At 43.5% G+C, this 11,566-nt stretch overlaps 1 protein-coding gene across 2 annotated transcripts; it reads left to right on the top strand.

Moving 5' to 3' along the window:
* Positions 1 to 1,202: 1,202 nt before the first annotated feature.
* LOC121535596 (zinc finger protein 35-like) lies at positions 1,203 to 11,186 on the top strand. Of its 2 annotated transcripts, none has more exons than XM_041842814.2 (4): positions 1,203 to 1,649; positions 9,217 to 9,338; positions 9,499 to 9,632; positions 9,831 to 11,186. In XM_041842814.2, the coding sequence occupies exons 3-4, from the start codon at positions 9,548 to 9,550 to the stop codon at positions 10,964 to 10,966; spliced, it is 1,221 nt and encodes a 406-aa protein (XP_041698748.1). In that variant the 5' UTR covers positions 1,203 to 1,649; positions 9,217 to 9,338; positions 9,499 to 9,547; the 3' UTR covers positions 10,967 to 11,186. The 2 variants fall into 2 exon arrangements, with proteins under 2 accessions (XP_041698748.1, XP_041698747.1); XM_041842813.2 differs by having other exon boundaries at positions 1,204 to 1,649; positions 9,499 to 9,613.
* Positions 11,187 to 11,566: the final 380 nt, after the last annotated feature.

Genomic DNA, 11,566 nt, shown 5'->3' on the forward strand with positions numbered 1-11,566 from the left:
TCAAAATGTGGGACAGAAACACCAAGAAACAGGTGCATGTCATTTTAACTCTTCAATTTCCACACACTCAAATAATTTCATAAAGAATGGATGAGTAGTCACAGTAATATACTGTTTGTGTGTGTTTGCTTACACTATCTCTCTGTACAGGTGGGTGTGTTTGTGTGTTCGGGTCCTGTTCTGGTCTTGGAGGTGAACCCACACTGCTCCAGTGAACTGGAGTGTGTCGATGCACTCTGCCAGCTCTACTTCCTCTCCTGGAGAGAATAATCACCCAGTGTACACACAAAGTCATTGTATACACACTCTGCTCCATACACACACATGCAATCATAATTAACTTACTCTCACACACAGATATATCAGTACTACTGTACTGTTATGCATATTCTCTCAGGCAGCTCAATCAACACTACTTGCTATCTTCTTCTACACACAATCTAATATGCATACTCTTTATATCTAATACCTCTACTTATATATGTATGTGCCTTAAAAACCCTAAGTGAAGAACCTCAATGTAAATCAGCTATAATGTATGCAGTAGTTACTTGTGGTCCTCTGTAGCTCAGCTGGTAGAGCACGGCGCTTGTAACGCCAAGGTAGTGGGTTCGATCCCCGGGACCACCCATACACAAAAAAATTTATGCACGCATGACTGTAAGTCAAAGCGTCTGCTAAATGGCATATTATTATTATTATTTACTTGAAATATATAATGAAATTAAGTTTACATGAAACTAGATTATTGTCCTTGATTCCCAGCTGTGTCAAACAAGTTATATCCGTTTAATAAACACCATACCACATTTTCAGAATGGTTTCATTAGGTTGTGTGGATGACAATGGAGATGGCAATATTTGAAATGTTTAACAATTTCCTGACACCAGTGTTCAATCCTTTATAAAGGCATCATTAGACTCATAAGGAACCATTACTTTTTAAGAATGGTTGAATAAAGTGTTTTTGTATTTTACCACAGTGTGTTGTGCATTATAAATGCATATAGCCTTTTATGCAGTTCTAACCATATGAGCCAATGGACTGCACTCTCACTTACAGAAGACGTTTTACTATCTGAATCCTTTAACGTCTCCTTTTTTTAGTCAATAGATATGGCTGCCCTATCCACTCTGGTATTTGAATTGCCAGTGCTAAACTGCCCATTTTGAAGGGCTTTTGCAGTCTCATATTTACGGTAAAAAATACTTACGTCACAAGTTGAACGGAAGTGCGATTGCGCACGTATCTCCCTTTTGAAACGTTGTTGGAATTTATCAACATCTATTGCCTTAATCGATCTCTTAACAAATGCCAAATTGTGCAAATAACATTTACCATAGTGTGAGAACTTGAAATAAACGAATTGTTTATTGCACATTGGCTCGAGATTTGTAGACTATTTACTTAATCACAGAGAATACTGGGCTGGACAAGATGGCCAGCTGCAATTTTCAGGCGCAGTTGGTCTCCATAATGGAGGTTTTAGCTAAAGCAGCTGTAGCAGAAATAAACCAACGTGTAGATGATAGCTGTGCAGTTATACGTTTGGAAATTACCCAAAGCCAGCGAGATATTGATGTACTGAAAAGGAAGTGTCAAATGATGGAGAGCGAGCTGAAGAAAACACAACGAGTCAGGAGAAAAGGTAGTTGACGTCTTATTCATGGTTATTTGATTGCTAGGCCATTCGATAGACCAGGGATTGGCAACTGTCTGGGTCTCAATTTACTGTTGAGAGTTAGAATAGTTGAATACACAAGGTGAAATGTAGTTGTGCATCAGCAGTTTTCTCTTGTAATGTCAGTCACTCAATTAGCCCATGTCATCTAACATTTGTTTGATTGGTAAATTAGTCTAGCCAGCCCCTTACAAAAAAAGATTGCAGCTTTGAAACTGCAGTAAAGGTGCAGTAACTGTGGTATTTTGTATGTAGTAATTGCAGAATTATACTGCACTAACTGCAGTTACAATGCAAAAGTACTGCAGTAAAAAATAGTGTTCTTTTGGACGCAATTATACTGCACTCTGACTGCAATCTTTTTTCGTAAATCATGGTTGAATTACCGATGGGACCCCCATTGATTTTGTTAGTCACTCTCACTCATATTAAAAACTTTTCTCTCCACCCTATGGCAAAATGCTGACTGTATGTGTGGGTATTGATGTGGGTACGCAAACCCGCCAGCCACTGCAGCCCCTCATGATGAGTTCAGATTTTTTTTTATATCCCCCACCCCATCAAAGTTGACCATCCTTGCAATAGATGGAAATTATAGTCTATTCACGAAGCTGTCTGCCGCGTGAGGGGCATTTATAGAGCGAGATACCTGCCAAAAGGTTGAACATACATATCGTTAGGATCGTAAGAAAATCCATATGTAAATTGTTATGATCCTAAGAAAAGCCATGCGTGAAACGTAAACGTGAAATTTCATCTGTGAACATACGAACACCATGATAAGATTACTGACTAATATTTTAGGTTTGAACAAATCTTGTGTTGCAATTCTGATGTACAATAATACCTTTCAGCGTTTTGGCAGTTTCATCTCACCAACAAAAAAAACGTACACCAAACTGCTTGTGAGGAGTGCTATGCGAACAAGTCAGTGAAACCGGAATGGGTATCCTGCACTTTTTCAAGTTAAAAGTCTCCATTCTCTATTACTCCTCAGTTGAGTTTGCGTCACATTTAGGTAGCTAATGTAATGGATTTGTTTGCCAGCACAAGTTTAGATAGGCATAATAAAGCTAGTACTACAACAGTGAAGTTTCAGTCCACTAGGTGTATCTCTACTGCATGGGCATACCTCTGGGTGACGTGAACATCCCCATGCATGCACCGTATCAAAATATGACTAATTCAATATTGCACCATACCATTCTCTGGGCTCTGTCAGCAATTATAACCAGTAGTATCTACCAGGAATAATTAAACATTGAATAATAATAGATGTTTGGTGAATCTATGAATTAATATGACCACTGGAGTCTTTGCCACTCAAAATATGTATTTATAGAATATTTTGATATTTATTTAATCACTCAAAATCATGCCAAATCATATTCTGTAGGAGGGGTTAATATGAATTTTAAATAATTTTACATGATTTATATGAATCGGGTAATGAAGATATGGACTTTGAAATGAACAAGGGAGAGGTTAAACGTAGGCTAAGTCTGGCATAAACATATTCTCCCACTTTACAATAACTCTGTTGCAGTGGTCTTAGGCAGTCTCCGTATAGGCGATTCCCTCCATCGCAACACTGCTGCCCAGTTGAAGAGCTTGTGATCTCCATGCAGCACCACAGCACCATGCACCTTCGGAAAAGCACCCCTCAGCTTCAGAAGATGCCCTTCTGGAGGCATGCAGCCATAGCCATTATACCCTAATGTAGACCTATTTGCCTACTAGCCAAATAAAGTGCAGAGCATGCATGATGCGTGCAACTCGTCATTCCAACATATTTGAACATTTAATTCATTCAGTTCAATTCAGTCAGTATGTCATCCATCCAGTCATTTGTCTGAGTTGCAATAGGAACTAAATCAAAGAGAACAGAACAGTCTTATCCATTTGTTTATTGAAATCAATGTGTGTATACAAAATTATATTAATTCTCTAAAGTTCTTTAGCCTATCACTTTAATAATTCAATGTTTAATTTAGGCCTATCCAAATAAAAATAGGCCTTCAACTTGTAGGCATTGCAATTTAGGCTATCATTTTGGTTACTGTATTTGTATTTATTATGGATCCCCATTAGCTGCTGCCAAGGCAGTAGCCACTCTTCCTGGGGTCCAGCAAAATTAAGGCAGTTATACAATTATTTATTTATTTACAGTACATTCACAACATATTTCCCAACACATTAAGTGTGCCCTCAGGCCACTACTCTACTACCACATATCTACAACACAAAATCTATGTACGTGTGTGCATAGTGCGTATGTTATCGTTTGTGTGTACTGGTGTCTTGCGGAATAATTTTTGAACTCTGTTTTATAACTGTATTATAGGGCTCCCCTTAGAAGAGACCCTAGCTCACAGGCCTCTAAATACATTTAACAAAATAGTTGAAGAAGCACGTGCAGTGGCAGATAGGGAAAACACATCTGGCAATAAGAATAGGCTATAGATAGTCTTGACCATTTGGGACCCCTTGGCTATTTAGCTCAGGACAGGTTATAGCCAAGACTTAATCAATATTTTGTTTTGTCTCATTTATTGATATGGATATAGCCTCTGCGTGATGGGGTTGTGCAACGCAAATGGCTATAACAAGCCTACATACAGAGTGGAATTCACCAATACAACAGTCAAAATGCCTAATATAAGGCCTACAGTCCATGCTCCCAAATACTGGAAAAAGTGTGATTCATTAAGTTACATGATCACCACAGTAGCCCCACGTGGCTATAAAAAATTTAATATGCAATTATATGGTCATTAAATAACCCACAACAGCATGGTATATTTAGATAGCGGAATAGGCCTAGCCTAAATCATATTTACTTTCTATTTTGTAGCTCAGGCAGTTATTCTAGACAAGGCTCTTCTGTGTCTTTGTCACGATCGTCAGGGAGAGAAGTAGACCAATGCGCAGCGTGTTGAACGAACATGTTTAGACTTTATTTAATAAAGCACGAACAAAACAATAAACGACTCGTAACGTCCAACGGTAACAAATACCGACACGGAACAAAAACCCACAAACACAAAGGGAAAACAGACAGTTTAAATATGGCTCCCAATCAGAGACAACCAGCCAACAGCTGACACTCGTTGCCTCTGATTGGGAGTCACTCAGGCAAAACATAGAAATAGACGAACTAGAACCCCCAACATAGAAACACACCACATAGAACAAACACACCCTGGCTCAACAACTAGAGTCCCATAGCCAGGGTGTGACAGTACCCCCCCCCCCCTAAAGGCGCGGACTGCGACCGCGCCTCAAAAAGAGCAAAACAGGGGAGGGCTGGGTGGGCATACCTCCTCGGCGGCGGTTCTGGCTCCGGGCTTGACCCCCACTCCTTCTCTAACCCCCCAAAGTACCCCTGGTCCGGTCTGGCCCTGCTGACCAGAGCTGAACTGAACACTGGTGGAGCGGATTGCTCTAGCTCCGGCGTGACGCAGCACCTGACCGGTGCCGGACCCGCCACCGGTGGAACAGGCACGGGCCGTGCCGGACTGACGACGCACACCACTGGCTTGGTGTGGGGAGCAGGAGCGGGCCGAGCCGGGCTGACGAAACGCACCACTGACTTGGTGCGGGGAGCAGGAGCGGTCGAACCGGGCTGACGAAGCGCACCACTGACTTGGTGCGGGGAGCAGGAATGGGCCGTGCCCGGGCTGACGACGCGCACCACTGACTTGGTGCGGGGAGCAGGAACGGGCCGGACAGGGCTGACGCAAACGCACCACTGACTTGGTGCGGGGAGCAGGAATGGGCCGGACTGGGCTGGCGACGCGCACCACAGACTTGGTGCGGAGAGCAGGACCGGGCCGGACAGGGCTGCCGAAACGCACCACAGACTTGGTGCGGGGAGCAGGAATGGGCCGGACTGGGCTGGCGACGCGCACCACAGACTTGGTGCGGAGAGCAGGAACGGGCCGGACAGGGCTGACGAAACGCACCACAGACTTGGTGCGGGGAGCAGGAATGGGCCGGGCCGAGCTGGCGATGCGCACCGTAGACTTGGTGCGAGTGGCAGGAACAGGCCGGACCGTACTGGGAACACACACCACTGGCCCTACGTGGGGATCAGGAACAGGCCGGACCGGACTGGCAACACACGCCAGTACCTCTCGCCGTGCCTCTACATCTTCCACCCCCTCTTCGACCAGTGGCCCCCTTAACCTGGCGGCCTCCTCTGCCAATCCGCTGGGCCGCTCTGCCGCGGTCTCCTGCTGGCCCGACGTCGTGAGCCCCCCCCTAAAAAATTTCTGGGGGTCTCTCCTCCCCGTGGGCCAGGCCTCTATCGTTCTCGCCCAACTCTCGCTCTTCTGTCTCCAACTCCCGCTATTCAGCTCCTCAATGGGCTTGACCCAGTCGAGGCTCTTCCTCCATTGTTCCCAAGTCCACTCTCTCTGCTCTTCCCTCGGCTTGACCCAGTCGAGGCTGCCACGGAGATCTGCTAGGGATCTCCCTGGCGATGGCTCCTCGACTCGCTGCTTGGTCCAGTTGTGGTGGGTTTTTCTGTCACGATCGTCAGGGAGAGAAGTAGACCAATGCGCAGCGTGTTGAACGAACATGTTTAGACTTTATTTAATAAAGCACGAACAAAACAATAAACGACTCGTAACGTCCAACGGTAACAAATACCGACACGGAACAAAAACCCACAAACACAAAGGGAAAACAGACAGTTTAAATATGGCTCCCAATCAGAGACAACCAGCCAACAGCTGACACTCGTTGCCTCTGATTGGGAGTCACTCAGGCAAAACATAGAAATAGACGAACTAGAACCCCCAACATAGAAACACACCACATAGAACAAACACACCCTGGCTCAACAACTAGAGTCCCATAGCCAGGGTGTGACAGTCTTGATCATTCTCACTAAGTCATTTGCTGAAGGCCCAAGCCTATACTACACCATCTACTGGTGTAACATCGTTATTGAATGCAGTTCTAAAACAAGCTCTAGACTTTTATTTTGGAAATGAAACCGGAAGCTGCAAAGCAACTAATGTCTGGGCTAGAGTGAGAGGATGTGTTGTAGCTGAGGTTGTGTGTGAAAACAACCGGGTGCAACTTTGCTAAACTGTGCACAGTAAGTGTATCTTTTGTATTTGAAAGATTCTTTCTCGCTTATATGAAAGTTAAGTTCCAAAGTTTTCCAAAACCGTATGGCAAATGAGGCGTATTTGCGTTTAGACAGAGCGTTGGGATTAAACAGCGCATCGGAATTGTAGTTCACATGGAGCCAGCTGTAGTTCGTACCATCAGCTGAGAACCCAAAAGGGGGACTGGCTGTAAACTGGGTATGCCCCCTTGGGTTCTTGAGAGCTATTTGATTGTACCATGGAACAACTGAAAAAACCCATAAAATCAAATTCTATTTGTCACATACACGTGGTTAGCAGATGTTATTGCAGGTGTAGTGAAATGCTTGTGCTTCTAGCTCCGACAGTGCGGTAATATCCAACAAGTAATATCTAACAATTTCACAACATATACCCAATACACACAAATCTAAGTAAGGAATGGAATTAAGAATATACACTACCGGTCAAAAGTTTTAGAACACCTACTCATTCAAGTTTTTCTTTCTTTATTTTTTTTCTTTATACATTGTAGAATAATAGTGAAGACGCCAAAACTATGAAATAACACATATGGAATCATGTAGTAAACAAAAAAGTGTTAAACAAATCAAAATATATTTTATATTTGAGATTCTTCAAATAGCCACCCTTTGCCTTGATGACAGCTTTGCAAACTCTTGGCATTCTCTCAACCAGCTTCACCTGGAATGCTTTTCCTACAGTCTTGAAGGAGTTCCAACATATGCTGAGCACTTGTTGGCTGCTTTTCCTTCACTCTGCTGTCCGACTCATCCCAAACCATCTCAATTTGGTTGAGGTCGTGGAATTGTGGAGGCCAGGTCATCTGATGCAGCACTCCAACATTCTCCTTCTTGGTAAAATAGCCCTTACACAGCCTGGAGTTGTGTTGGGTCATTGTCCTGTTGAAAAACAAAAGATAGTCCCACTAAGCCCAAACCAGATGGGATGGCGTATCGCTGCAGAATGCTGTGGTAGCCATGCTGGTTAAGTGTGCCTTGAATTCTAAATAAATCACCAGCAAAGCATCCCCACACCATAACACCACACGTGGTGTGGAGATCATCCGTTCACCCACACCACGTCTCACAAAGACACGGCGGTTGGAATCAAAAATCTCCAATTTGGACTCCAGACCAAAGGACACATTTCCACCGGTCTGATGTCCATTGCTCGTGTTTCTTAGCCCAAGCAAGTCTCTTCTTCTTATTGGTGTCCTTTAGTAGTGGTTTCTTTGCAGCAATTCGACCATGAAGGCCTGTTTTACACAGTCTCCTCTGAACAGTTGATGTTGAGATGTGTCTGTAACTTGAACTCTGTGAAGCATTTATTTGGGCTGCAATTTCTGAGGCTGGTAACTCTAATGAACTTATCCTCTGCAGCAGAGGTAACTCTGGGTCTTCCATTCCTGTGGCGGTCCTCATGAGAGCCAGTTTCATCATAGCGCTTGATGGTTTTTGCGACTGCACTTGAAGAAACGTTAAAAGTTCTTGAAATGTTCCGTATTGACAGACCTTCATGTCTTAAAGTAATGATGGACTGTCGTTTCTCTTTGCTTATTTGAGCTGTTCTTGCCATAATATGGACTTGGTCTTTTACCAAATCGGGCTATCTTCTGTATACCCCCCTTACCTTGTCACAACACAACTGTTTGGCTCAAACGCATTAAGAAGGAAAGAAATTCCACAAACTCACTTCTATGAAGGCACACCTGTTCATTGAAATGCATTCCAGGTGACTACCTCATGAAGCTTGTTGAGAGATTGCCAAGAGTGTGCAAAGCGGTCATCAAGGCAAAGGGTGGCTATTTGAAGAATCTCAAATATAAAATATATTTGGATTTGTTTAACACTTTTTTGGTGACTACATGATTCCATATGTGTTATTTCATAGTTTTGATGTTTTCACTATTATTTTACAATGTAGAAAATAGTAAAAATAAAGAAAAACCCTTGAATGAGTAGATGTTCTAAAACATTTGACCGGTAGTGTATACACATATGGATGAGCAATGACAGAGCGGCATGGACTAAGGTACAGTAGAATATTATATAATACAGGATATACATATGAGATGAGTAATGCAATATATGTAAATATTATTAAAGTGACTAGTGTTCCATTTCTTAAAGTGGCCAGTGATTTCTATAGGCAGTAGCAGCCTCTAATGTGCTAGTGATGGCTATTTAACAGTCTGATGGCCTTGAGATAGAAGCTGTTTTTCAGTCTCTCGGCCCCAGCTTTGATGCACCTGTACTGACCTCGCCTTCTAGATGATAGCGGGGTGAACAGGCAGTGTCTCGGGTGGTTGATGTCCTTGATGGTCTTTTTGGCCTTCCTGTGATATTGTGTGCTGTAGGTGTCCTGGAGGTGTGATTAGCCCTAATATTTGACTGAATACAATTATTTTCCAGTTTTTTACCCGATGGCATCAGAGAGATCTTCATATCCAGTCAAGATTGTTTTGAACAAGCAGAGGAGTACCTCACAGTGGAGAGAAGGAGAGATGACTGTTGAAGAGGACTCTCAACCCCAGGTGTGATACATCACCTTTTACAACAACAGAGACCTGACCTCTTGGATCAATTCTGTTCATTTATTATCGAGAGTATTTACCGCTTTTGTGTGATTCATGAGTATGAAAATGGTTAGAAATGGTTTGTGTCCAGAGTAATAACCTCAGTCCCCTGTTACAGCCTACAGATGTGGAGCAGAGAGTGGAGACTGAACCCATACTGATCAAAGATGAGGAGACAGCAGAAGACGTGTGGAAGACTGACCATCAGGAAGAGCTCAGGGTCACTGGAGAGGGTGGGTGCGACCATAAGGGGTACTGCTCTGTCTGTCTATGGAAGACTGTGTGGGTGTGGTGGTATGCACGTTCCAAATTGCTACATTGGTGTTGGGTGTTTTATGTTCTGGCATATGGAGCACACGTACACACACAGTCAGTTCTAAAGCAGTCATGTTTTCCAACTGTTAAGGGTCTTTTGTAATGTTTATTTTATGTTTATCCCCAAATCTTTAGAGTCTGGTTCCAAGCCTGGGAAACCACCATCTTTTGAGCAACGGCACTGTAATGAAGACTTCATCACACAACCCAACATATCTCTCGAAGACTCAGTGGAACATTACCCCAATTCTGATCATCCAGAGGAACCAGGCACACCCCGGCTCGCGTCTACAGAGGTGTTCAGCACAGAGCAGCACCAGCCAGACAAGGACTCACTAGAGCTAGTGATGGTGAAGGATGAGAAAGAGGAGGAGCTAGATCAGACCACGGCCCTGGCAGGACCTGACCAGTTTGTTATGGATGAGACTGATGGGCAGCTGTGGACCTCTGTGGATCCAGGCAGAGACACTGACCCTGATGGCCACCCAGATTTCTCCTTTCATTCCACAGAAGAGTACTCTCAGAATATCTCAATTTTCCCATCTCATAGTGGGCTGCCATCCGTTCCTACTATGACAGATGATGTAGGGCCATCGCTTCACTCTTCTATATGGAAACCACATGCTAACATGTTCAGTGCAGGATCACACATGAAAAGACATGTCAGGACATTGGCTGATGAGACTAGACAACAGATGTCAGATGGAGAGAGCAGCGAGAGGCTGAACTTAAATAATGAAGGAAATAGTTTAGCTCTACAGCCAATGCAGCATCAATACAGGGCTTCAGAATCAACAGTGAGAATGAGTGAATGCATGACAGGGTCAAACATGGGCACCACCTCCACCTTCTCTGGATACAGCCTGAGTCGCAGTAGTTTTAACATGGTGAAGAGAATGAGGACTCAGTGGAGGTCGGGCGGCACCACCGAGAGGCGTTTCAGCTGCACCTTCTGTGGGAAGAGCTTCCAGCGTTTCAGCGAGCTCAAAGTACACCTCCGGAGTCACACCGGCGAGAAACCGTACACCTGTGAACAGTGTGGCAGGAGTTTCACCCAGCAGTGCAACCTGATCAGACATGCTCTGGTCCACACCGGGGAGAAGCCCTATGAGTGCACACAGTGTGGGAAATGCTTCACCCAGCGCTCCAAAATGAAGTCACATCAGAGAACTCACATAGGAGAGAGTCCAGTGACTCAATATGTGGTACCTACATACCCTGGGGATCCACACACAAGTGTAATGTTGTCTCAGAACAGATGGAACAAATAGTTCATAATTACATAGTTTTTTTCTATAACACTTTCTATGTGAAAATGTGGTACAGAAGGTATTTTAAGACATTTTGACCAGCTTTTTCATCCAATTGATTTGTGAAATGGTTTTCATGTTTGACTGTTGACTGCTACTCGTTTTCATTGGTGGTCCTCTGTAGCTCAACTGGTAGAGCACGGCGCTTGTAACGCCAAGGTAGTGGGTTCGATCCCCGGGACCACCCATACACAAAAATTTATGCACGCATGACTGTAAGTCGCTTTGGATAAAAGCGTCTGCTAAATGGCACATTATTATTATTATTATTATAAGAACTTATTTACAACTGGTAACATTGTGTATTTGTACCACAAAATCATCAAACATGTTATATTCAATAAAATTGAGTTCATGAAAGAGTCAATCTGCGCTTTTAGATCAATAATATATAGGATCCATTTAGTATGTGTTGTCTAGTTAGTGTTTGACTATCTGTGATGTCACTTCTTGCCACAAGGGACAGTCATATCAGGTCAGGTTGATAACTCAATTCAACTTGATTTTCAGAGTTCGATTTTGAAGTTACTCTGCTGCTATAAAATGTTAAGTTACTGTATG

This window comes from Coregonus clupeaformis, chromosome 21 (assembly GCF_020615455.1).
Source record: "Coregonus clupeaformis isolate EN_2021a chromosome 21, ASM2061545v1, whole genome shotgun sequence".
Taxonomy (NCBI): domain Eukaryota; kingdom Metazoa; phylum Chordata; class Actinopteri; order Salmoniformes; family Salmonidae; genus Coregonus; species Coregonus clupeaformis.